Below are 24665 nucleotides of genomic sequence, written 5' to 3' on the forward strand. Positions count from 1 at the left end.
TGCAGGAAAAATTTCAGCTCGAAAATTTCATTATTGTTCGAGTTATATCAATTTTACTGATAATTATTGATACTACGGCTCTATGTATACATACGTACCAATTAGAGTTGCGCAAAATTTTATTCGGATAACAGATAGGATATAAAGAATAACGAATACAATTTTATTTCGACATTATTTAATAAATATACAATCGAATACTTTATCTAGATAACAATTTATACAAATGGATTCTTTTTAATTAAATATTTTATTCGAATAACGATTATTCATTTCGTTATAAATTATTCGCATAATTATTTATTCGAATAAATTATTCGCATAATTATTTATTCGAATAAATTATTCGCATAATTATTTATTCGAATAAATTATTCGCATAATTATTTATTCGAATAAATTATTCGAATGGAGATTGTAAAATTATTCGAATAATAATGCGAATAGTGTTGACCATACTTAGAACACTGCAAAGAATTTAAAATCTCTTTTATAACTACAACTCTGCAGACTCGAAGTTTCCGGAGAGAATACTTGCAATTTTATATTTTTTTTCAATATGGTGTAAGAGGATCTATAAATAATCTTTCATTTTATAAAGAATGTAATCAACAAAATAAACTATACTTAATATTTTGATTTCACACAAACGTATGGTACTTCGTTATAACACTGTTTGTATACAAAAACTGAATCTTTCTAAATATATAAACGGAAATAATATATTTAAACTAAACAAAATTGTATTTTCGCTTTTCATACAACCGATTACAGACAATACTTTCTTTCTTTCAATAGATAACAGAACTTATCTTTCTTACACACATCCCTCTTTTTCACACGCACGACATACAAAATTACTTAGAGAGACAAATATCAAGAGAATGTGACTCCCTCTATCATTTAAATTCAACAATACTATCGCAGACTACTATTACACAACTGCCGTTTAGTAAATATCTATTTAGCATACATGCTGTTGATTATCTTACAGATAGCGCATACAGATTGCAAGTACATGTGTAAGTATGTGTACGTGTATTGCGTAAGACGGTGATGTTGCGTATTATTGTTAATAACACCAGAACAGACGAATTCTAAGTATGACTAATGCGTATTTTTTATTCCTTTAAACATGCCAATTTTTTGAGATACTCTACTATTTTGATTACAAGATGGACTTGAATAAATAAATATATCCAGTATTTCACCACGAAAGTATCTTTACGATCTCAATAATTGTAAAATAATGTTTAATTTTCAATTATAATTCTAACTTTAAATTTAAGTGTTAATTACTTTGCTTCGTTGTAATAAATACTGAAATAAAATGTATCATTACCATTACGGACTCAGTACTCTTCTGTTAAATCTTCTGATGGAGTAATTTCTTTCTGATTTGGAATAAATTCTTTGTTCGTATTTCATTTCTTTCGTGAAATGCGCGGATTCGGTCGCATTAGCCTAATTATTTGACAGACACAGATGCGTATCTATGGCTACAAAAGTAACGGTGGAAGAGATTATAGTATTATATGAGTGTACCATTGCTCACATGCTCACTTACACAGTCATGACATAAGACTATAAGTGGGGAACGTGAGGTTAGCCACTATGTATGTTGTAAGTTCCAGACAGTTTGTCCGCTAGTTCTGTTGCAGGCGTACGGCTGCTGTAAGAGTCGGTGTATCAGGTGAGTCGTATCTTTGGTACACATATCACTAATGTACAGAGTGTCCCCGAAATAGGTGAGCAAACATCGCTGCTGTACCCTGCGCACACAAAAGATGAAAAGAGGTCATATAAATATAGGTTCGGAAAATCATCGTTTTCGAGATGAATACTTCCTATTTGCGCGAGATTAGATTTTAAAGAATTGTAACTTACATAAAGAAATTACTGAAAATGACTTGCCATGGTACAAGCTTGGCATTTACTTTCCATAGACTGTAAGATACGTTCAAAAAGTCCTGGTATATTTCAAATGTTGCCACATGTTGTAACAATCAAATTGTTTAGCATTGCAACATTATCGATTGTATTATTTGTCGATACTACACTCCGAGACAAAAAGATAGTACACTTTAAGATTAACGTAATTTTTATTTATTTAACATTACAACTAAGATTTCGTTTCTATACAATCTTGCAAAATATCACTATAAACATATACAAATAAAACATCATTGCATTTCGCCAATCTAAACAATTTTATTTGAAAAAGAAAAGAATTTTTACGGAAATACAGTGGGCAAAATGATAGTATACTTAACTATAAATCATATATAGCAATAAGTCAAGGAATGATATTTAATGCTTAATATTAGGGGGACCGGAAAGTTATGTCGTTTGTTTACATTAAATTCAAACAGATAAATATGCGCAGAAACGACATTAATTTCCGGTCCCCCTAATATTTTGTAGCTCCTCCTTTACAGTTATTAACAGTCATCATTATCTTTGGTGAAGATTTATAGAGTTTTTTTTAATAATTTTTTACTCTAATTGCTCGCACTCGTCTTGAATACATTTTTTTCATTCGGAAATGTTTTAAAATTGTCTGCCATTTGTATAAACAGGTTGGTTAAGATTTCCGAAACAATTTTCAACGATATGAACTTATTGGCCAATCCAAAACGCGATTTTTGCTCGAGAAAAGTACTTTTTTACTACTTTCGCAACGTGTGCTGTGACATTATCCTGCTGAAAAATATAGGGTATAAAAATACAGGTCCTACTGAAAAAGCATTTTGTTTGGGACTTAGTTTTCGAACGTCGCAATTACGAGAACGTCGAGATTGAAAATTTGCTAAGATACGGCTCGTCAAGCGAAGTACAGTACATAAGTACTTCATTATTCCCAGGTTCGAGCTGTGATATTGTTGTGATTTATCAGCGGAGTTCGTCGTACGTGTGATGACATGCGACGCAGCTCTTTTGTCTCGAATTCCCAGAAGGCAAGACATAATACAATGACATGATTACAACTGATTTTTTTTAACATATTGCTGATAGTTATGTGATTAAAATGAGGCCAAACATGACATAGTTTGGACAAATATTTCTGAATAAAATAAAATTAAACACGATATAACTTCAATTACATTTATTTACTTAATACGTAATAGTAAAATACATTGTTATATATATTGTTATATATATTAACAATCGGCAATCGCAAGCTCCCCGGAATCGCAGTCGAATCGAGGCTCGAATAGCATAAATTCACTGATATTTACTTTTGAATGACATACATACCCTCTTTGACGTTGCCTTTAATATTTCATAAGTTAAGAATCGGTTTTTCTAATGTTTGTTTTTGGAAATAATATAAGTTAGTTACTATGTATAATGAATAAGTATGGTCTAAAGCATGTCGTGTTTGGTATCATTTTAATTGGAAAAATCTGACCAACATATTGAAAGAAATTTCATGTATAAAAAATTAGAGATAAAAAAGTTAAGTCATAATTTTATTTTTATTGTAAGCTTACCCAAGCCTTTAAGTGAGATTCGTGCAGCTGTGCATATAATTTATTTACATTTTGTAATTACATCTTCCGTGCTCTTCTGCAAATTTATCAACATGATACCTACTATTTATTTCAAGTATTTTTATTTTCATGAAAAATATGGAAATTGCGATATACAAATATTATGTAAGTGACACGGAGAAATTGTACATTTCATAGTCATTCACATTTATTGGACCGTTTTTATAGTTCGATAATAAAATTTGGCACTATTGCTAAAAAAAAGTACATAGATTTGCATCCTTTTCCCTTAAATTGTTTCATTCGATATGCGCATGAGTTATACCACAACGTTTATCTTGCTTATAATTGTTTATCTTGTTTGCCATTTATGACACGTGCTAGAAGAAAATGAAAGAAACAACTATTTTACTGTTCTTCATCACTTTGTCATTTATCCTATTTTCAACACTCTTACAGATTGCGGATCCTAATAAAATTATGATGGTATAATAGATTAATCTAGAAATTAATTTTCAAATCTGAGCAATGATTCCTGTCACTCTCGTATTAGTGATACTCAATGAGCCATAATCAATACACTGACAAGGAGATAGGTAATTTTTCATTTGGAATAGTGTTCACGAGATAAGATAATGGATATTAATAGGAACTCAGACAAGTACTAAACTAAGCAATGCCTATGATGATACGTGAATCTAAAATACACGTCGCACTTTTAGTAATACTTATGCCGTGTATTAATCTGTGTATATACTTCTTGATTCTAGCGTACATGGGTATTTGAATATAAGAGTATATGAATCGTGAAATACACATTAACATAACATTTTATTTTTTAATTAAATACAACAGAATTAATTTTTTCAATTGGAAATATAGTTGTCATGCTGCAATGGGGGCCCAACATATGTAAACAAAAATAGAAATCAATTCAACTCGATCCGCTTAATAGATTTACAGATAAAATTTCTAAATACATCATCTTTCTATAGAAATTAGATAAAATGAAAAAGATTTATTAATACCTAATATCTAATTTATTTAAGACTAAATTGTATAGATTCGTTATCTCTTTTCTGTTGCAGTTCATTATTTTTAATTGTTCTTCGTCTGTCGAAAAGTTGAAAAGAAGTTAGTCAACAATGACTGGCATCGAAATTTTTTGCGCCATCATCGTGGTGCTTTTCCTACTTTACTACTATTCGACCTCAACTTACAACTTTTGGAAGAAACGCGGTGTTCCTGGTCCGGAACCGATACCACTTTTTGGTAACATTATCCGAGTAATGTTCTCGCAGCAGTCGGTAGGAGAATATTTGCACGAGATGTACCAAAAGTATAAATCGGAACCATTGGTCGGCGTATTCTTAAGAAGACAACCGTTGTTGATTATAAATGATCCTGAATTAATCAAGACAGTAATCATCAGAGACTTCGCGAAATTTGCAAATCGTGGAATAACAGTCAATGAGGAGGTGAGTATACAACTAGAGCCGTAGAGTATACATCTAGAACCGTTGTAAAAACGGTTCTGAAGAACCGAAATCAAAACCGATATACCTTATAACAACAATGAAAGCATTTCGGTTCTTCACAACTGTTTCAAGGACCGAAACCGATATCATAACTGTTTTTAATCCCTGGTTATAACACAGAAACCTGGCATATCTCCATAAGTACGCTTGTCACACACACATTTAAAGGGTTATAAAACGGAATAGCTTTCTTCAGAATGACTCAAACAACTTGAAGTTTCTTGAGAATAGATTTCATTACATTAGAAGACATTCTTGAGTTAGAATGTTTAGTTGACTAGTTGATGTGCTACAATTTTTTTTAAAGAACTGTATTTAGTCAGAATTGTGAAGAAATATTTTTATTATTCGGTAAAAAAATCATTATTTTACAATTCCATTACCTGTACATTCAATTAAATTGATAAAAATACTGCAATTTTCACTATTTTTAATTGCACGAAAATATGTAGCTCACGAAAATATTAAGCAATCTCGATGAAATTTTCAATATCCATTTAAATTACTCATATCTATAAAACGTAGTTAAAATTTTCATTATGAGCTCGGATAAAAATAGTTAATCGGATTCAAAAAGGGATAAGAAATCTAACCATAACTCAAGTGACGTTCAATATGCTAACTAATATCGATTGATTGTAAATTTTTATTTGAATTTCGACGACGTATCCTCTTTTTAATACTGTTATAAAAAATTCGGTTTTATTAACGCAGGCGGAACCACTTTCGCAACACTTATTTGCTCTGGAGCCAGAAAGATGGCGACCGTTGAGAACAAGGCTCTCGCCAGTATTCACGTCTGGCAGACTGAAAGAAATGTTCTCCATGATCATCGATTGCGCTAACACACTTGAGAATCATTTGGAGACAGTGGCAGCAAAAGGTGACCCCGTTGATTGCAGAGAGTTGGCAGCCAGATTCACTACGGACGTTATTGGGAGCTGCGCCTTTGGAATCAACATGAATTGTATGTCGGACAAGGAATCGGAATTTCGTAAAGTGGGAAAAGCGTTCTTCTCAACCTCGGTTACGCAGATACTAAGAATTAGAATACGAGACATTGCACCGAAGTTATATACCTTGATTTCTCGGATAATACCGCGTCCCTATGGAACTGACTTCTTTATCGACAATGTTCTAAACATGATAGAGTACAGAAAGAAGAATAATATCGTCAGAAACGATTTCATCAAGACATTGATGGACATCCGGGAGCATCCTGAGAAGCTGGGTGACATCGGTATGTATGCAATATTACTGAATAATAATATTACTGCAAAATACTGTTAATTGTATTATGCAACACTGGGAACACCAAACTCAGGCTTGGCGACTGCTTCTTACAAGATGCCGACGTTTCAACCCGCTGTCCTCACTTTTAATGTTTCTGTATCTTTCTGTTCAGTGTTTGAATTTGCCGTCGTCATAGAGGCGTCCCTCGCGTCAACATTCCCTCCGAAATCGTTGATAAAACCTCTCACTCCTACTGAAAGGCGAACACCGAACTGGTGGGAATGCGCCATTTAGCAAAAAACTTCGTTACGCGCCGTTCGTTACGTGATTAACGAACGTTACGTGAAACACTGGTCTTGTTACCGCTACTGTGAATTCCCTCAAGTGGCACACGACTACATCCGTGACGTTACGGATGAGTATTTCAGCGGAGTAGAGGTAGAGGACAACAGAATTCACGGTGTTGTTGACCAGCGTTCGCAGGAAAATAAGTCAGATCCGACTTCGAAGAAGTGGGGATAGGTAACGCATGCGCCGGGAGTTCCGTACAACGGCGTCGCGTGGCGGCTCTGTCGAGTGAATATTACAATTCTGAACTACGAACGCGACGTGATTATAGAGCGCGTCCGTACTTCAGAATTATAATCTACATCGTTGAACATCATTGTACGGGACTCCAAACGTATGCGTCACCTATCCCCAATCCTTCAACGTCAGATCGGACTTATTTTCCTGCGAACGCTTGTCTAGACACCTCATTACATGCTCTGATTGGAGACGGCCTCATTGTGATGTCACACTTGTTTTGGAAGCCTCTGTGACAAGCAATACAACGCTGAACAATAAATTATTCCACCATAACGTAAAAATAGGAATCTTGAAGGCCACAGTCCTATAGAGAGAAATTTTAAGACGCATAATAAGGTGCTTATAGTGATATTGAGGCGTAAATATGTGAATAATTGAAAACTTTGCAAGTTTTGAAAAAAAGGGTGATCCGAAAATGTTGTAAGCCTTTTAAAATGGTGATTTCTGTATGCGAGCACGGTTGATGCTCGTCCTCGCGATAGCAAGCCCGACACCACATTGACTGCGATCTCTGAATGTTATTTCCCAAAGTTATTTCAAAATTTACTTACTACAAAATTTTTAGGAAACACAGACATCTGCTCAATGCGCTTACACTTTTTCTAGTTGTCGCTCGAATTTTCATTACAATAACTATCTTCGAGACTACAATATTTCAAATCATCATATCTGAATAAAACATTAAAATAGTAAACTAATTATTACATTGTGGACTTCCGTAAACAGTGAACAACTTTCATTGAGGTCACATTTATGTGGAACATCCTCTACAATTTGAGTCGATATTTCTTGAACGTTACAGCGTGCATAATGATGGTTTTCTATATAAAATTTGTGGTACTTTAATAGAATGAACTGTCTTCGTCGAATAATTTCATTTAATAGCTATGAAGCAGCTAACGTAAAGCTTTTACCTCTTTTCTAGATTTAACGGACAGTCTACTCGTAGCGCAAGCATTCGTCTTCTTTGCTGCTGGTTTTGAAACTTCGTCAACAACAATCAGTAATGCACTTTTCGAACTGGCCTTGAATCAGGACATACAAGACAAATTGAGGAAAGAGGTCAACGAACATTACGAGATTAATAATGGAGAATGGCACTATGAAAATATAAAAGCTATGCCAATTTTAGACGCTGTATTTAAAGGTTTGTATCGCAACAGAATATTTCACAGAATTCTTTAATAATTGCATGTTGTAATTCTTTTCTGTGGGCGTAGCATTTATGTGACAAAAATTACATACTATGTTATGCTGTAGAAAAGCTGCAGTATTCTTACTGAGAAAACATTTCTATTATCCAAACATTCCTCAACGTGTAGGCTTACAGAATCCACTTTCGTTATCGGGGTCACAGATCGTAGGAGTGTACGTCAGTATTGGATAAGTCATATCAATGCTTTTATTTGGGTTGTACTGATTTGATACGCTTTGAAAATAATATTAATACGTTTATAATTTAAAATAAATAATTGTCAGAATGTTGGAAGTTGGTAAAATAATACAATATCATCAAAATCCCTGACAACGAGGTGCAGAAGTTATTCGTTTGGCATGGAATGATCTGTACATAAAATACACGAGGCTATAAAAATATTTAGGAAATAAAAAAATGATAAAAAAACATTCACGTTTTTTAACTTTGCTATCTGAGCTTATAACAAAAAATGCGTTTGATACGTCTCGGTAACTTATACGCACGCTGGAAATTTCATCATTGATGTGAGTTGTTTTTTACCAAAAACAGATAATTTTTACATCTTTCGATGGTTATAGCGTGACTATGCGATTTCATTGAAATATTCATTATGTACATAAGTTACCAAATAGTATCAAATGCATTTTTTACACTTTCGTTATAAGCTCGAATAAAAAAGTTAAAGAACGTGAATTTTTATTTATTTTGTCATTTTAAGTAATAGCAAAATTAGAGAAAATATATTTTAGTCATAGTCTACGAGATTAGTCCTTCTATCATTTAAAAAAATTCAAGTTGTTTAGTCCAGTTTTAGAAACGTTATATCTTTTTAAAAGTTGTTGGCCTAGTTTTTGCTTCTCACTATATACATATGTCGTATAACCATTTAATTGACTAATTACTAAGATAAATTACTCGAGCATCGGAGGAATATCGTAATTTTGCAACAACACAACTTATGAATTAATTATGAAGATATTGTCATAACATTTATTTTTCAGATGTTCACAAAGAACGCAGCTATTAACTATAAAAATATTGATTTGTATTGCTATTTCTTTCTAGGTCCTAAGACATTTTACAAATCTCGTTGCAAGCTGAAGCAGCAACTCTGATCACCTTGAACAGCTTTCTCATCTTTAAAAATATCGACAAAATTTGTATTCGAAGTTTATACGTTACAAAGTTAGTTCTTCTCCATTTTTTAAAGTTGTTGACCTAATTCAGACCTTAAAGTAGAGGTAATCGAATTCGTTAATAGATCCTTTTAACTGCCAGAAATTAAACAATACAGCAAACAATTTAAAAGAAGATAGTAATGGCCATGAATTCTCTTCAAGGAGATAAGGGTTATTGCTCTACATTGTAGATGTACGATTGTACTGCGAAAGTTTGGAAATGTCGATCGTAGAATTATTAACTTTCTTAAGAATAACATTGTAGAGTTTTGTCCATATGGTAGAGTCAAATACATGATTCAAGAAATGCTGAATTTTCTTATTATGTTCTTCATTGTTGCAGAAACACTGAGAAAATACCCAGCGTTACCAATTCTTAATAGGAAATCAGTCGACGACTACACTTTTGAAGACTTGAAATTTTCGATCCCGAAAAATATAGCTCTGTTTATACCCGTGTATGGAATACACCACGATCCAGATATTTACCCTAATCCAGAAGTTTTCGATATTACTCGATTTATGGGTGACGCGGAGTCGAAGAGACATCCAATGCATTATTTACCATTTGGCGATGGTCCAAGGAATTGTATCGGTACGTAAGAAACTGTCCTTCATTATTTTCACGCGACGTATCAAACAATTTTAATATTTTATATTTTCTGTATAATCTGTATACGTTCGATACTAAAGTAATCGCGAAAGTACTAGTGTTTAATGGTTTCATTCTGATTAGTAGTCTTTTCAGTTGGAAGCAAAGAATACTTTCAATTTTCATTACTAAAAATTTTATTACACATCATCTTTTCTCGTGATGTAAGCCTTTCTAGAACACAATTTGGTATTTATGATGATGTATGATCCAATCTACCGATTTCAATGGGAGTTTAATTGTACACGTCGATCGAAAAATACCGAAACACACATTATTTGATAATAATTAAAACTATTCTTGAAATAGTATTCTGAAATAGTATAAATTGAAACTCAACGATACTATGGAATGACAAATTTTTAATAATCTGTATTTTTGTTCGCAGGTGCACGATTCGCAATCTTTCAAACGAAAATTGGGCTTGTAAAGATAATTCGGAAATACAAAATTGATATCTGCGAGAGAACTGTCATACCATATGTAATTAATCCACGCGCCTTTTTGTTAGCTCCAAACCATCCGATCACTTTGAAAGTAACGAAAATTGAAAATTAAGAGAACGATTCGTTATTTAACACATTCCAGGTATTTCGAGTATTTTTAAAACACAAGTAACGATTGCTATACACTGGGGATACTAATACATCAAAGTTGATTTACCGTAACTATTATGTTGACTAACACCTTACGCTACTTTTAAACTATAAATGTGTCTTTCGAGTCAGATGCATTTTCTAACATATAATATAATAGTTTTAAAATATTATATAATAGTATTAAAAATTTTTATATATAATAGTTTTCAAAAAAGACTCGAGAAATGCATGTACCATCTTCAAACAGCTATGTTCTCGAACCCATAAATTCACCATACTCAATAACTCTATTTACTTTTAACTTTATAACTATTAACTTTAGTTACTTTATAACTTTATAACTATCCCAGGCACAAAGTACCCGTGATTACAGTTTCAGAATTAAAACAGTCAAAGTACCGTATTGTAGATATTATAAGTCAATCGGAACTAGATTTATTACTATTCGTGAATATGCAATTTTAAGTTCTTGTTATGTATGTAAATTGTACAGTTTTTACGTTTTATTTCTGCATATACTCGCAGTTGCATAACTATGCTGATAGAAGTCGCAATAATGGAAATCAGACCAAATGATGTCTTCTGATTTTGTACAATCGATATTAGTTTATTCTAACAATTTCATCCATAACTATTTTAGTTAGATATAAAAAATCTAGGATATTGTATATATATACACAAATGTACACATAAAATGTAAATTTTTTATCATTAGATACATGAATACTACTGTTGAGATTCTGTTAGACAATTTATTCCATTTTTATTGCATATTACACCAGTATTAGCGTATATTTTGCTTCGGATAAACATTGTGATGCTACTATTAGGTTTAAAGGTGCAAAATCAGCGCTTGAAAATATTTTAATGTTTCCTTCATCCTGAAATATTTCAAGAACAAATGATATCGAAAAAGAAACCTGAACCAAAAGTTGGAACAGAAGTTGTATCGTTTTATTATGTTTACAAAACTGCAAAAAGTTATTTTTAAAAATCCTTGATTTTCAAATGTTTTCCCCTCTAGCTCCTTCAAAAAATGTTTGAACTATACGTGTTGAAATACCTTCGGGTACCTTCTTTTCTGATATATTTAGAATTTACGTATATAAATTGATTGTATCGCAACAGTGTAAAGCGAGATTTCTGCCACCGTACATTATGTTCCCAAAATGATCTACAACCTGGATCCTTTTCATTCCTTCGGTAAGCTAATAGTGTGAAAATCATGTAAACGCAGGGAGGGGGGACGTATTATTGATGTGAAAGCCATTCTCACGCCACGGTTATCATGTGAATACGCCGACGTTAAGCTAATAATAAGTGACGTTAACGCTGTGATATAGAAAATACGTTAAATGTTGAGCTTTTTTTGTATTTACAATAAATATTTATTTTGTGTAAACTTCCAAAAGAGGTCAAAATAGCGTTTGGAGGATGATATGTGCGGTATCAGTATGTGCGGCGATCGACTGATCGGCGGCGGGATCCGCGGTATCGGATCGGGCACTGGATCGGATCGTGGTATTGGATCGATGGATCGCTAACGGATGATAAATAACGTTATGCCTCGTACAGTAGTACAAATTAGTTAATAGTACAAATAGTACTATTAACACAGTACAGTAGTAAGTTAGTAGTACAAATTATACCGTAAAACGTGACGGGTAACTATAGGATGGACGCAAGGATTGAGGAAGGAGAAAAACTCAGAGCCTCAGCGGTCTTATGTCATCGCGTTCGTCCCTTGCCAACAACTCTTGGTGGTATAACTAAGTCAATGTCGATCGGTCGCATTTATCCTTGCTCCTGATCGCTTAGAAGCAGTACAGGGAGAACGTCGCGAGGAAGCCTTCTCGCGGTCGCAGTGCAATGCTCCGCGGTGTAGCGACGTCGGGATTGGAACAGGGGGAAATCTCGAGCCGCGGAGGACGTAACCATTACAACTTCTGATAAAGTTACAATGGATCAATCGCTACAGGCGACGCTCGCTCGAAAAATAATCTCACCCATACCAAGTGTTTCAACACCTTATAGATATTGAAAACGGCGCTGTTCCTGCTTTATCGACAGCAGGATTTGAAATAACAGAGGCACAGTCTTAGGATACGTACAGACATTGCATCTTACCATTTCGTATCGCGCTCAGCATTACCGATAATTCACGAACAATAGGCACGTTAGCAAGAAGCGAATATCCTGTATATTTCATTTCTACTACGAGTACTGAATATTATTTAGAGACACTAATATTTGGAGGGTTTGACAAAACTTTGTCAAATGCTTTGAATTTTAATCCGTAATAAAAACAGTTTTCAGTAGGCGTTATGTTATAATTTCATGACTTTTTTGTAGCGTGGTGTAAGAGAGTCTATAAGTAATCTCTCTCATTTCAATGGAGTTAATCAACGAAAATAAATCATATTTCTTTTTCGAGATATCACGTGAGCACGTAGTATCTCATATTTAACCATTCGTATTCAAACACAAATTGAATTTTTTCAATTACATAAAAGGAAATAGTATATGCAAAACTAAACAGGATTATATTCGCTTTCACACATAACAGACTACAAACAATGCTTTCCCTCCTTCAACAAAAAAAAAGAACATGAGAGATTTACTTTTCAGCCATGTGCGCGCTTCCAGCAACTTTTTTACGCACACACTCACACACACGACATACAAAACCACTCCTAGACGTATTGAAATTTTGCTATTAACTATTAACATTCATTAAAATTTTATTAAAGAACATACTAGATTTATTACTTTTATTTATGCTCCTTATGTTTCACTGAACATCTTTCGTCCGACACTGTACTTGTCGTGATACCTTTTCTCTGGTTGTGTCCCTATATGAAATTCAGGCATTCATCGCAGCTAAATCAGGAATGTAGAAAACTAGTAGTAGTCGAAACACTAGTTTCTCCCGGAAATGCCATATTTCGGTACGCTGGGAATTGTACCTGTTCTGTTGCTACGGTCCTGTGATTTATTGCTACGCCGCTATTAAGAATCGACGAAGTCGGTGAACAGGTGTGCTGCGGAACGCGACGCGGCACCTTTGACTTGAATTCCCGGAAGACAACTCATAATACAATGACATAATTTTCTTTAATTTTAACATATTAAAACTGATTTTTTTTAACATATTGCTGATAGTTTTCTGATTAAAATGAGACATGATATACAAACAAATATTTCGGACAAATATTTCTGATTAAAATAATATCGAACACGATATTTGTTGTGTAATTCATTTTATTGCATTATTGTTGTGACCATATAAGGAAAATACGTTATACATATAAATAATAACTACATAATATATTTCTAATACACACTAAAGTAATCTATTCACCAGAAGTGTCATAATGATTATGTATACATTAAAAAGCTACATTGATATTATACGTAATTATGCATATACTAATGAGGTACGTGGAAAATGATATTCTATATTATATTGTTTTGTGATGTATCATCTTTGGAATCGTGTAGTATCGTGGCCAACAGTGATGGTTTCCCTCAATTTCCTAATAACAGATACTAATTTCCTAATAACAGTAAAAAAAATTAATTTATGAATAATTCATATTCAAATTGGTTGCAAATTTTTACCATTGTGTGAGTACATACTTACTTATTTAATTTTCCTCACCCAAGAAAAATGATTTTAATCTCTGTATGCAAGATGGTGCTCTTGCACTGTGAGATGTCACTTCCTCGAAGGCCCTGCGTAATTCATTGTTCACAAGCCCATGAAAAATCATTTGATTTAAAATTCCAGGGTTGATGGAAAAGGTACAGTAAACTGTTCCTTCACATTCTTCGTCAAACGCGTAGAATCCTGGCATGGAATTGTAATCGAATCGTCGCATGTCCCCTCGGAATTGCCGTTGATTCGAGGTCCGAATAGCGTAACTCTTCTGATATTTCTTTTTTTAACGACATACATACCTTCTTTGACGTTGCCTTTAATATTTTTCTAACGCTTTTTTTGTTACAATTACAATTTATGTAATTAATTAAGATAAGTTACTTGCTACGTATAATGAATAAATATGGTAAGCATATTGTGTGTCTGGTCTCATTTTAATTATTAAACTACTTTGGTAAATTGGCGCTAACTGCGCTAATATCTCAGTAACAATGTATCTTAGACCCCGTTTGGTATAATACTGTTTTATGTAGCAGCCAGCGAATTTCGCTCTGCATATCGTGAGTCAAGTACCTTCGAAGGGGTACGACAACAAATCTTCTGGAATCAGGGCACGTATGGACCCCCACTACCGTTTTTAAAGAAATTTTTGGTATATAAAGAGCAAAACGCGACTAGAAAGATGATGCTCTTTCAAGCATTTCAACCGACTACATACATCGTTACAAGGTTATAAGCCCCCGCCGATTCAGTGCGACAAATCGAGAGCGCGATCTAGTATCCGCGATACACTCGTGCACATACAATTGTATTAGACTGAAAGCTTGTAATATAGTATCTTTTACCAGTCTATCAAGTTGTCAAGTTCAATTATTCCATTTCCTAATTCGAAGCAATAGTTGGTACAGAGATACATCTTTATCGCTCGAGGTGTATCTTCATTTCTTCTTTTTAAAAGTTACAGAACTCTCAAACTCTAATTTCTAACAACCTACCTCCTAGTGGTGACTCGGTGATGAAAGAAGTACTGGCCAATTCACGAAGTCTCCCTCTGAACCTAGTGGCGATCCGTTGATGAAAGAAGCTTCGGCTAGTTCACGCAATTTTCTCTGAACGTAGTGGCGAGCCATTGATGAAAGAAGCTTCGGCTAGTCCACGCAATTTTCTCTGAACGTAGTGGCGAGCCATTGATGAAAGAAGCTTCGGCTAGTCCACGCAATTTTCTCTGAACGTAGTGGCGAGCCATTGATGAAAGAAGCTTCGGCTAGTCCACGCAATTTTCTCTGAATGTAGTGACGAGCCATTGATGAAAGAAGCTTCGGCTAGTCCACGCAATTTTCTCTGAATGTAGTGGCGAGCCATTGATGAAAGAAGTTTCGACTAGTCCACGCAATTCTCTTGTCAAAATTTCAAAATCTCAACCAACCTCCGACCATGCAAAGCTGCCTGACTCAAGACTCATAACATCTTGATAGAAAAGCGAAATAATTAGGGGCTAGCCAAAACTTGGGTCTAGTTCAGTTGGATGATCATCGGGACGGGTCGGGTCGGATCGGGCCCCGAAAGTTCGTAAAGTTAGGGTACCAATAAAGGCGGTGACAGCAATATCGTACAGTTAGAAACTTTTCAATGACAATACGTGTGATGTTTCTTAATGATTTTTCAACTAAATTTACCATATAAATTTTCAAATTTGTACAGGTCATTATAGTAAAATATAAAATATAGGAAGTGGAACTGCTCACGATAGAAAATGTGAATATTTTATTTTTAAATTGGTCTCCATTTTTTTTTGGTTATTAATTTAGATTTTACACATGTGACAATATTGCCAGGCATCAGAAAATAATCTTTCGCTACTTGCTTGTATCACAGGAATAAGGAGGTACTGTAATATGCCTTGCTGTTTTTTTTTTTCATTTTGTGGTATGCTTGCGCCGTCGGCTTCAAACGCGTAACAATATAAACTGAATTTTTACTTCCAGGAAAATGAAGAAACGTATACAAATAGTTTCTAGGCAGCAAATTCCACATCAGTCAAATACACCGTAACACGATATGTATCATCCTCTTCACTAATCCAAAAGCATTCTAGAGCGTCATAGTCGAATTGCCACATACCAGTGCAAGTAATATTGAAGAAGATAGATAGCAAGGTGATAATATTATTTTCAATATCAATTATTATATTTTTAATATTCATTGCCATGTCAACAGCGATTGACGGAATGATTTGTTTAAATTAAAAAGTTAATTTTTGCACCCGTTCTGTGAAATGCAAGGGATATGAAAGAGTAATCAACGTCATAAATCTTCATTTCTCAGAGTTTTTGTTTGATTAAATAACGTGCTACGATTTCATCCAGTTACCATGATCTCTGAGCGAGCGATCGAAGCGTTAAATGTGCTTTCCTACAAAAGTTACAATGCTGACTTATCCTTCTCTGTCAATCCAGCAGAGAAATATCCACTCTAACGCGATGTTCAAGAACGTCTCTTAAAGTTCTAAAACAAACAATAATATTTCGAATAAAGGGAGAACGAATTCTTTCTTAGGAAGAAAGAATTTCTTTTTTCATATGTATAGTGTCTTAGAATTTATAATGAATATAAGATTCAATCCAGACTTACTCTTCCAAAACTTAGAATATGACATACATAGTGCCTATGTAACAATGAACATAAAAAACTTATAGAATAGTGAATGTACAATGGACTTGTTAAAATATTCGAACACCTTTTAAAAAGAATAACATTTTTAAAAATTGAGATCAGTTTGCTGGACAATGTCGAAACAAATTTTTAAGAAAGTTCCAATTGTTTGGGATATCAAAAAATAATAATAATAAAAACGTTAAACAATGAGTTTTGTAGATATCTATAACGTACGTGTATGCTGAAAACGAAATCAAAATGGGTTATTCATCATTTTGCAAATTAAATTCACCACTCTACAAATAATATCAACACCACCACAGGTAAAAATTAGATGATTTTTATTCAATGTTTAAATTAAATACGATTTGATTATTGATTTATAAAATGATACAAATTTCATTATAAATAGTTAATCTCCATTTATCTCCAATAATTATTTTATAAAATATCTTATTTACTTACTTATAAAATAAGTAAATTTAATTTGTGAAAGGATGAATTTCATTTACAAAAAGAAATGGATTCCATTTGCAAAAAGGTGAATAATATCTACAGAAGGAAAAATATTTATGACAAAACCTGCATTCGCTTTTAAATTCAATTCCATTACAATAAGTTCTTCCAGTACAGTTCTTCCAGTAGTTCTTCCAGCACAGACTTCGTTCGTCTACAATAATTATTAACAAAATGTCATTGAATTTTTCAATTGAATAAGTATCTTATTACCAATAATTTTTTACAAATAAGTAAACTCAATTTCTAAAAGTGATCCACAATAGTATTAATTTCGCTATATCTCTATTATTCCACTTTCAAAATAACAACGAAGTGCGTCGAATTTTGCAAGGAGGTGAATTTGATTTATAAAGCGATAAATTCGATTTAAAAAAAAGATACATTCGATTTGAAAAAAAGCAGTGAGTTCGATTTGAGAAAAAATATGAGTTCGACTCGAAAGAAAGGTGAATACGATTTGGAAAAATGTCAATGTGACTTGCGAAAGCGTGAATTAATTTTAATTACCAAAGGGGCGAATCCGACGTGAAAAAAAGGGTAAATACAGTTTGAATAAACATAAATTAGATCCGCAAAAAGGATGAATTCCGAGTTGAAGAGGTTGTAAACGCGCGTCGTTGAGGTGTACCGTACGAGCTCAGCGGCAAGGTACGCTACTGTGCCGGCTCACACCTGTTGCCCTGGATAGAACACACCGGTGATACGTCACTGGCCGTAAACTGTTGGCACGGCTCACCTGTCGGCGGCCTCACCAGTACCAGTGCTTGGCTAGGTTCTTAAGCGTGCGGTTCGCTTCGTTCGGTGCTGTTTCGCGGTCTCTGGTCGGTCGTGTTTTCTTCTCCGGGACCTTTCGTCAGAGTTTACCTGTGACTGGACCAGCTCGAACAAGGTACCCATCGGTTTGGCTGCGCGTCCGGTTCTACTGCCAGGAAGTATCGAATCGAGTGTGAACGGGCTCGCCGACGACGCCCACGAAACGGAAACCGCTTCAATCCGCTGCTCGGTAAGGAATAAAGGAATAAAGGTGGAAAGGTGGAAAGGTTGGAGAGGTGGAGAGGCGAAAAGCTGGGAAGGTGGAAAAGGTGGAAAGGAGGAAATGGGAGGTCGACGGAAAACTTTCCACGGATTCCTGAACGTAGTGAATTCGCGTTCAGCGGAATTGTATGCAAATACTCGAGGAAATATCCGTGAGCTTGTGTCTGGTACCTCTGCCCGGCCCCACCAGCGTCCTCCGATCGGTTGCCCTGTCGTTATTTACGCCGCTGACTAACATTCCTGTGCGAGAGGTCCACTCGAGGCAATCGCACATACCGCACGATCACCTTTGCGCACATGATTTCCATTTATCAGTTTGCCGTCTTGCATTGCTGGACGAAAGAATTCGGCATACCTCGTAATCGTTTATTTCGTTTCTGCAAAATACATATTAATTTTCATCTTCACGCCGCGCCTCGTAACTAGAAAATCATCAAAAAAATGTTCAGTTTTTATACATAGCAGTTAATATAAAAATGTATCTTTTTATATGCTTACTCTGAAACAAAAGAACAGCAAAACAGTGGATCCGTTAGTGTTTCATAACTACAGAACCAAGCATGCAAAGATCATTTTTCGTTGACAGATACAAGGAACGATACAATAAAGTCTGATTGGGAGTACAGTAAATTCTCCCTAATTGACACTCGCAGATTGTGCACAAAAATGGACAATTTGGGAAGAGGAGATTCAATTATTCCAGTCTTGCGGCTCGTTTTTATAGTTGTTGGCAATCGGTAACTATAAAAACGAGCCGCAAGGCTCGAATAATCGTATCTCCTCTTCACAAATTGTCCATTTTTGTGCACAATCTGAGTGTGAATTAGGATGAATTTATTGTATGCAAAATCGAATGTATATGAACTTATTGAAAATAGAGGCCGATCCACGCATTACTAAATTACTAATATAATTTTATTTTTTTTTTGTATTTTACGTTAGATTTTTGGATTCTATAGCATCTTCTTTTTACTGAATAAAATTTATCCATTTAAACAAATATGTTGTTTTTCGGTGCGATCTTAAATATGACATATTTCATCCGTTATTATATTAACTACAATGTATACAAACTAAACATTTTTAGGTGCAGTAAAATTTTACAATTTCGACATGCCGATGCCAGTTCGTATTTGCATTTCTTCCTCGAACGTTCTTGTGATACAACATACGCGCGTTTAAAGTTTCGTACACTCACTCTGAAAATAGTGTGCGATATCAGCAGTCTGTAAAGTGAATGTTTCCTACGTTTAAGTACATATAAACAATTACGAAATACAGTGGCGGCCATATACTTAAGGACAGTTGAAAAACGGTATCATTTTTTTCAAACTGGACTAAATAATTTGAATGTTTTTCAGATGATAGAGGAATCAGTACATTAGATAATGAATGTAATACTTCGTTTTAATTTTCCTATTACTTGGAATGACAAAAAAAGATATTAACAACTCATGCTTTTCAATTTTTTTATCTAAGACTGTGACGAAAATTTTAAAAATGCGTTTTGCATATCTCGGTAGCTTATCTGCATGCTGAAAATTTCATCGAAATCAGTTGACCTTGAGATAACTGTGAAGGATTAAAGATCGTGAAAATTACAGTATTTCACAAATTTCAACGAAAAACAGGCCATTTCTATATCTTTCAGTGGTAGTAGATTAAGTGTTTATCAACCGATTTCAGTGAAAGTTTCGGCATCTATATAAATTACCGAGGTCTACAAAATGCATTTTTTAAATTTTCGTCATCGGCTCAGATAACAAAGTTGAAAGATATGAGTTGTCTATTTTTTTTGTCACTCCAATTAATAGCAAAAGTTAAAGAAAGTATTATAGTCATTGTCTAATAGGCTAGTCCACCTGTCACCCAAAAAACATTCAAGTCATTTAGTCCTGTTTTAAAAAGGTTATTTTTCATTTTTCAAGTGTTCTTAAGTATATATCGAGTATTTATTCATTTGTCCAGCACTATACAAGCACTGTACAGTGGCTCGTATATTTGTGTAATCTCAAAATCTTCGACAAATTCTCGATATTTCAATTAATTAATTCATTAATGCTTTAAACTAGATGATTCATTTTGCGAATATAGGATTGTTACATGCGCATATATTCGATACTATTTATCAGTTTATAAATTCATACCGAGCATTGTTTAAGGAAATTATATATTATTCTTAGTTCTTCTATATATTTATATCGGGATTACATTAGGAAGAGTTAATGCAAAGAGGAAAGCATCATTTGCTTCGTTTCTAACGTAATACGTTCGTTGTTACAATCCGGGTATTGCCATATAATATGGTTCGGGTTTTGAAATTCTGCTCCGAACGGGAACACGCTGTTGGCTATAAAATTAACTATGGCTAATGAAGCATTTAAATCGTAATGATCGGAACGACATCTATTGGCAACAACTATAATATCTCTAGAGTTATAATTTTGAAGGAATCAGTCGTACAGTAATAAACCAAGCCTCACTTTAACAGAATTTACCAGGAAATAATTAAATATGTATTATATGTTCATTCCAAACATATACACTATGATAGAAGTGGCGAAAAGTCTGCAGGGTAACCTATTTATATCGATCCAGTCAAATATCTTCGGAACCGTCAATGATACTGAAAAGTGTTTCAAACGAAATTTGAATGATTCTAATCTAATGACATAATCTGATATTAATCAGATTTTTCTAGGTGAACGCGTCGAGGACATATGAAGGTCAACTTTATTTTTTTCAATGGAATCATATATTTTTTATTATACTAGTCGATTCAACTCGTCGCTCTTTCCATAAAAATACTAAGGCATTTATTGCGAGAAATCATTAGTTTAGAAAATATACGCAAGGAGTGGGGGCAGGCAGCACATGCGCGGGAGTCTCGCACAGCGGCGTGGCACATGTACCGTGTGAACATTATAATACTGCTCTGTGCCGCATCGCAATCGTAGTTCAGAATTATAATGTTCTCACGGTAGACGTGCCACGCCGCTGTGCGAGACTCCCGCGCATGCGTCACCATCCGACACCTTGCGTAACTTATTTTCGTAAGAACACTAGTTAGACCTTTTCTATCACGGCTACACGATTTCAGAGAAGCCCACCTTAAGATGACTGAAGCATGAAATTATTATTCTGATGGAAATAAGTGTATTAAACATGTATTTAAATTGTGCAAAATTCCATTTTGATAGTATTCATTTTTATTGACTTGTATGCCATTTAGTATTTTTATTTTCTCTCTCATACTTAAATTATAATACATATTCAGTGGAGTTCAGTAATTTAATTGCTGCCATTGTATAAATACCAATGCCACTGTACATTACAGGAATTTCTATCAAAATGTCTTTCAAAACTGGAACTAAGTATTTTCAAAATTCGCTTATATTGTATATTAAATATTTCTTCTTATATGTGTAATATTTGTGTTTTATAATTATATTGCTATGTATAAATTTTATTGAGTCAATTTTATTGCTTACTGTATATTCGAAAAATCGAATTATCGGGCATAAATATGTGATTTCAACGAGAAAATATTTTTTACCGCTTTTGTAGGCCATCTACTCCATAACGAGAAGTTTCAATTCACTTTCGAGTAAATCAATGCCTTCGTGTTCTTGTCTGTTCCTGGCAATTTTATGTAGACGCGGCTTGGGAAAAATTAATGACGCGTAGCAAACGTAGAACCTTAACATTTTAAAATGAGTCCAGGTTTATTGTTGTGCGACTCGTTTTTACAGAACCGTAGCAGTTCAAATAACGAGAATGTGCGGGGAGTCGGAAATTTAATGTACCGGGACTTTCTGGTGCTGTACAGTTTCTGACCATGTGAACCGTGTTGTTCTTTGCTTCGCATTTCGTCACGCGAATGCAGGATGACGTTGATTGAGCAATATTTATATAGATATACAGTCGGGGACAAAAATAAGTGGACAGGTAGAGAGAACAGGTATCGATGAAAAATTGAATTAGCATTATTGCTATAAATTTAACTGTCATCTATTCCGTGTCCTTATAATACATAGATTATTTAATGAAAAATTGAAACTAATATTTACATTTTTATAGACGCAATCCATATTTAACAAAATAATCAGCTGTTCGCCGAGAAACAAAATAAATGGACACATAATAAATTGCATGATAAATAAAATATACAGTAAGGATGATTACTTTGTGTTGCCAGTTTGTGCTTGGATTATGACCGCTAATTGGTTATCAATGCTGGTTATTAGATTTTCGATATAAACTTTTTTGATGTTTCCATGAAAAAATCGGTTTTGTAGGTTCTCTTATCCAATGGTACTTTGGTGTTCAATAAAGACCATAACTTTTCTATCTCAGTTAGGACTTTGTGAAAGCTATTCGAACAATAGAATATTTGAAACTTTCAATAATTTATTTGTATAAATTGTTTACTGTCTCTCTACAAATAGCTGATTATTTCGTTAAATATAGAATGTGTACTATGCTATAAGAATACAGAGTAATTAAAAATTAAGTTCATAATAATAACACAAATTCGTTTAAATTTCATTGATATCTTTGATTTGATATCATTGATATCTCTCACGACCTGTTCATTTATTTTTGTGTTCGACTGTATTTATATTCGCAAGTGTACATAATGGATCGGAGAGAATGTTTTGATACAAATTCTACCGACATCGCTGGAAATATAGTATAAATGGATATGAATTGGGACACGACCTTCAGGTAGTAGATGTAACAATGAGACCTCGCCTATCAAAGGTGAACGGAACAGTCTTTATTTAACACTTGGTTGGCGGAGCTCGGGTCCATAGACTGAGCATAGATATTGTTACGCGACGATACGGAGCTCGACAATATTCTTTCAAATATTAATGTCAAAGGGAGAGTTGTATTATGCTACTCCAAATAATTTGATTAATTATGATTAATATTATTGTCGGTTTTGAACAATTTTTTTAATCGGCTTCTGATCGTAGATTTTAAAAGGATTATATTAGAAAACGACCGGGTCCATGTGGACCCAGCGTTTCAAAGGTGTAATTTTTATATAGGTATAGGTATAATCTCTATTGTAATTATAAAGATATAGTCTATATGTAATTTGTACGCAATATAGCTATTAAATTCAATTGGAGGTTGATTAATTGGTTACAATAAAAGAATCTATACATCTAGATAAAATACCATTGATGAACAAGTGCCTAACTGGAGCTAAACATTGCTAACCATCTATATAATCATCTGCAGCGTCCGCCTTGTGAGCGTTAATCAATCATTCCGACAGGAAAATTTAGTCTGAGATCTAATCTTCTAATTAGTCTTACAACGTAATTTTTTTACCGTAATACTATTAGTAATCTTAATTATTAGTAATAAATGAATTAGTATAATCTTCTAACGAGTGCTTGAAAATTAAAATTTCTTAAATACCCCTCAATAGATTACGGGATGTTATGCATTTACGCCAAGAATGAACAGATCAAATGCAAAACTGCAAGAGAAGAAGAATTAGATTCGAGTCGCAAGGTTTGGAATAGTTTATACTTTGAGAAAGCTGATGTAGCAATGATTATCCACGGTTCACGTTAAAAATACTGCTGCTAGTCCCCCACTGTTTTTCTCGTTTTATCGTAAGTATTTATATCTCTCAGTGAATTATAAACGATTTTACAACTTCGATTAACTTCCTTCGCAATGGCTTTTTAAAGCGAGAAGTGTATTTACTTTACTCTCGCTCAACGTTTTACCACGACCCATTACGGGACCACTAATTTTAGAAAGCAGTGATCAGTAATTGAGCGCGTTACTTGAAATCTCGTGAGATACTCAAGCAAATGTAAACGTACTCTGAGCGTTCTATAGACTTCGTCTGTGCTCGTTTGTATGTTCATATTTCTACCGAGATAAGTCATTGATGTAATGCCAATCTGCGTTCTTTCCATGTATTAAAGATAACAAGCCATGTGCTTTCTTATTGTCTGATTGCGTATTTTATATCTTTCATTATTCATTTTTCAATTATCCGACTATCTAATTATTTTTAATTATCTCACAATTCAATATAGTACTTCTTTACGAGAAGGCCTTTAAAGTGTGTTATTAACTATACAGGATATCCCATATAAGTTGAGATTGTAGAAAATCAATAAAAATATAATAAACAAAGGACGTATGTCCTTTAGTATTTCGAGTGGGAAGACAAATTGCACTACTAGTTTTTTAATGAACGGGCGTTTTCAAGATCATTTTTTGTTTTTTCTTATTACAAAGCTATATTTTCTATTTCAGAGTCATATTCTACGTAAAAAA

General features: G+C 33.9%; 2 protein-coding genes and 1 long non-coding RNA gene across 4 annotated transcripts in view; 2 read left to right on the top strand and 1 right to left on the bottom strand.

Moving 5' to 3' along the window:
- The first annotated feature begins 1554 nt into the window (after nucleotides 1-1554).
- On the top strand, nucleotides 1555-11476 carry LOC117220666 (putative cytochrome P450 6a14). Its single transcript, XM_033470876.2, has 6 exons — nucleotides 1555-1693; nucleotides 4583-4972; nucleotides 5747-6272; nucleotides 7779-8000; nucleotides 9573-9824; nucleotides 10270-11476. The coding sequence occupies exons 2-6, from the start codon at nucleotides 4640-4642 to the stop codon at nucleotides 10437-10439; spliced, it is 1503 nt and encodes a 500-aa protein (XP_033326767.2). The 5' UTR covers nucleotides 1555-1693; nucleotides 4583-4639; the 3' UTR covers nucleotides 10440-11476.
- Nucleotides 11477-13808: 2332 nt separating this feature from the next.
- On the bottom strand, nucleotides 13809-14754 carry LOC143258801 (uncharacterized). Its single transcript, XR_013032672.1, has 2 exons — nucleotides 14124-14754; nucleotides 13809-14037 (listed from the first exon to the last, which is right to left on the bottom strand). It is a non-coding gene; the product is annotated as an uncharacterized LOC143258801 (long non-coding RNA).
- A 3312-nt stretch (nucleotides 14755-18066) lies between these two features.
- The window catches only part of LOC117220656 (echinoderm microtubule-associated protein-like 2), a 70918-nt gene continuing 64319 nt past the window's right edge, over nucleotides 18067-24665 (top strand). Inside the window, exon 1 of one of the 2 annotated variants that reach the window (XM_076518672.1) lies at nucleotides 18067-18318. The gene's annotated coding sequence lies outside the window, so the exon portion shown is untranslated. The remainder of the gene's footprint in view (nucleotides 18319-24665) is intronic. The other variant, XM_076518674.1, reaches the window with a different exon arrangement.

This window comes from Megalopta genalis, chromosome 2 (genome assembly GCF_051020955.1).
Source record: "Megalopta genalis isolate 19385.01 chromosome 2, iyMegGena1_principal, whole genome shotgun sequence".
NCBI classification, from domain to species: domain Eukaryota; kingdom Metazoa; phylum Arthropoda; class Insecta; order Hymenoptera; family Halictidae; genus Megalopta; species Megalopta genalis.

Coding starts and splice junctions, on each gene's coding strand:
- LOC117220666 (XM_033470876.2), top strand. CDS start 4,640: ATGACTGGCATCGAAATTTTTTGCGCCATCATCGTGGTGCTTTTCCTA. Junction 4,973..5,746: donor GAATAACAGTCAATGAGGAG/GTGAGTATACAA, acceptor TTATTAACGCAG/GCGGAACCACTTTCGCAACA. Junction 8,001..9,572: donor TTTAGACGCTGTATTTAAAG/GTTTGTATCGCA, acceptor TCATTGTTGCAG/AAACACTGAGAAAATACCCA.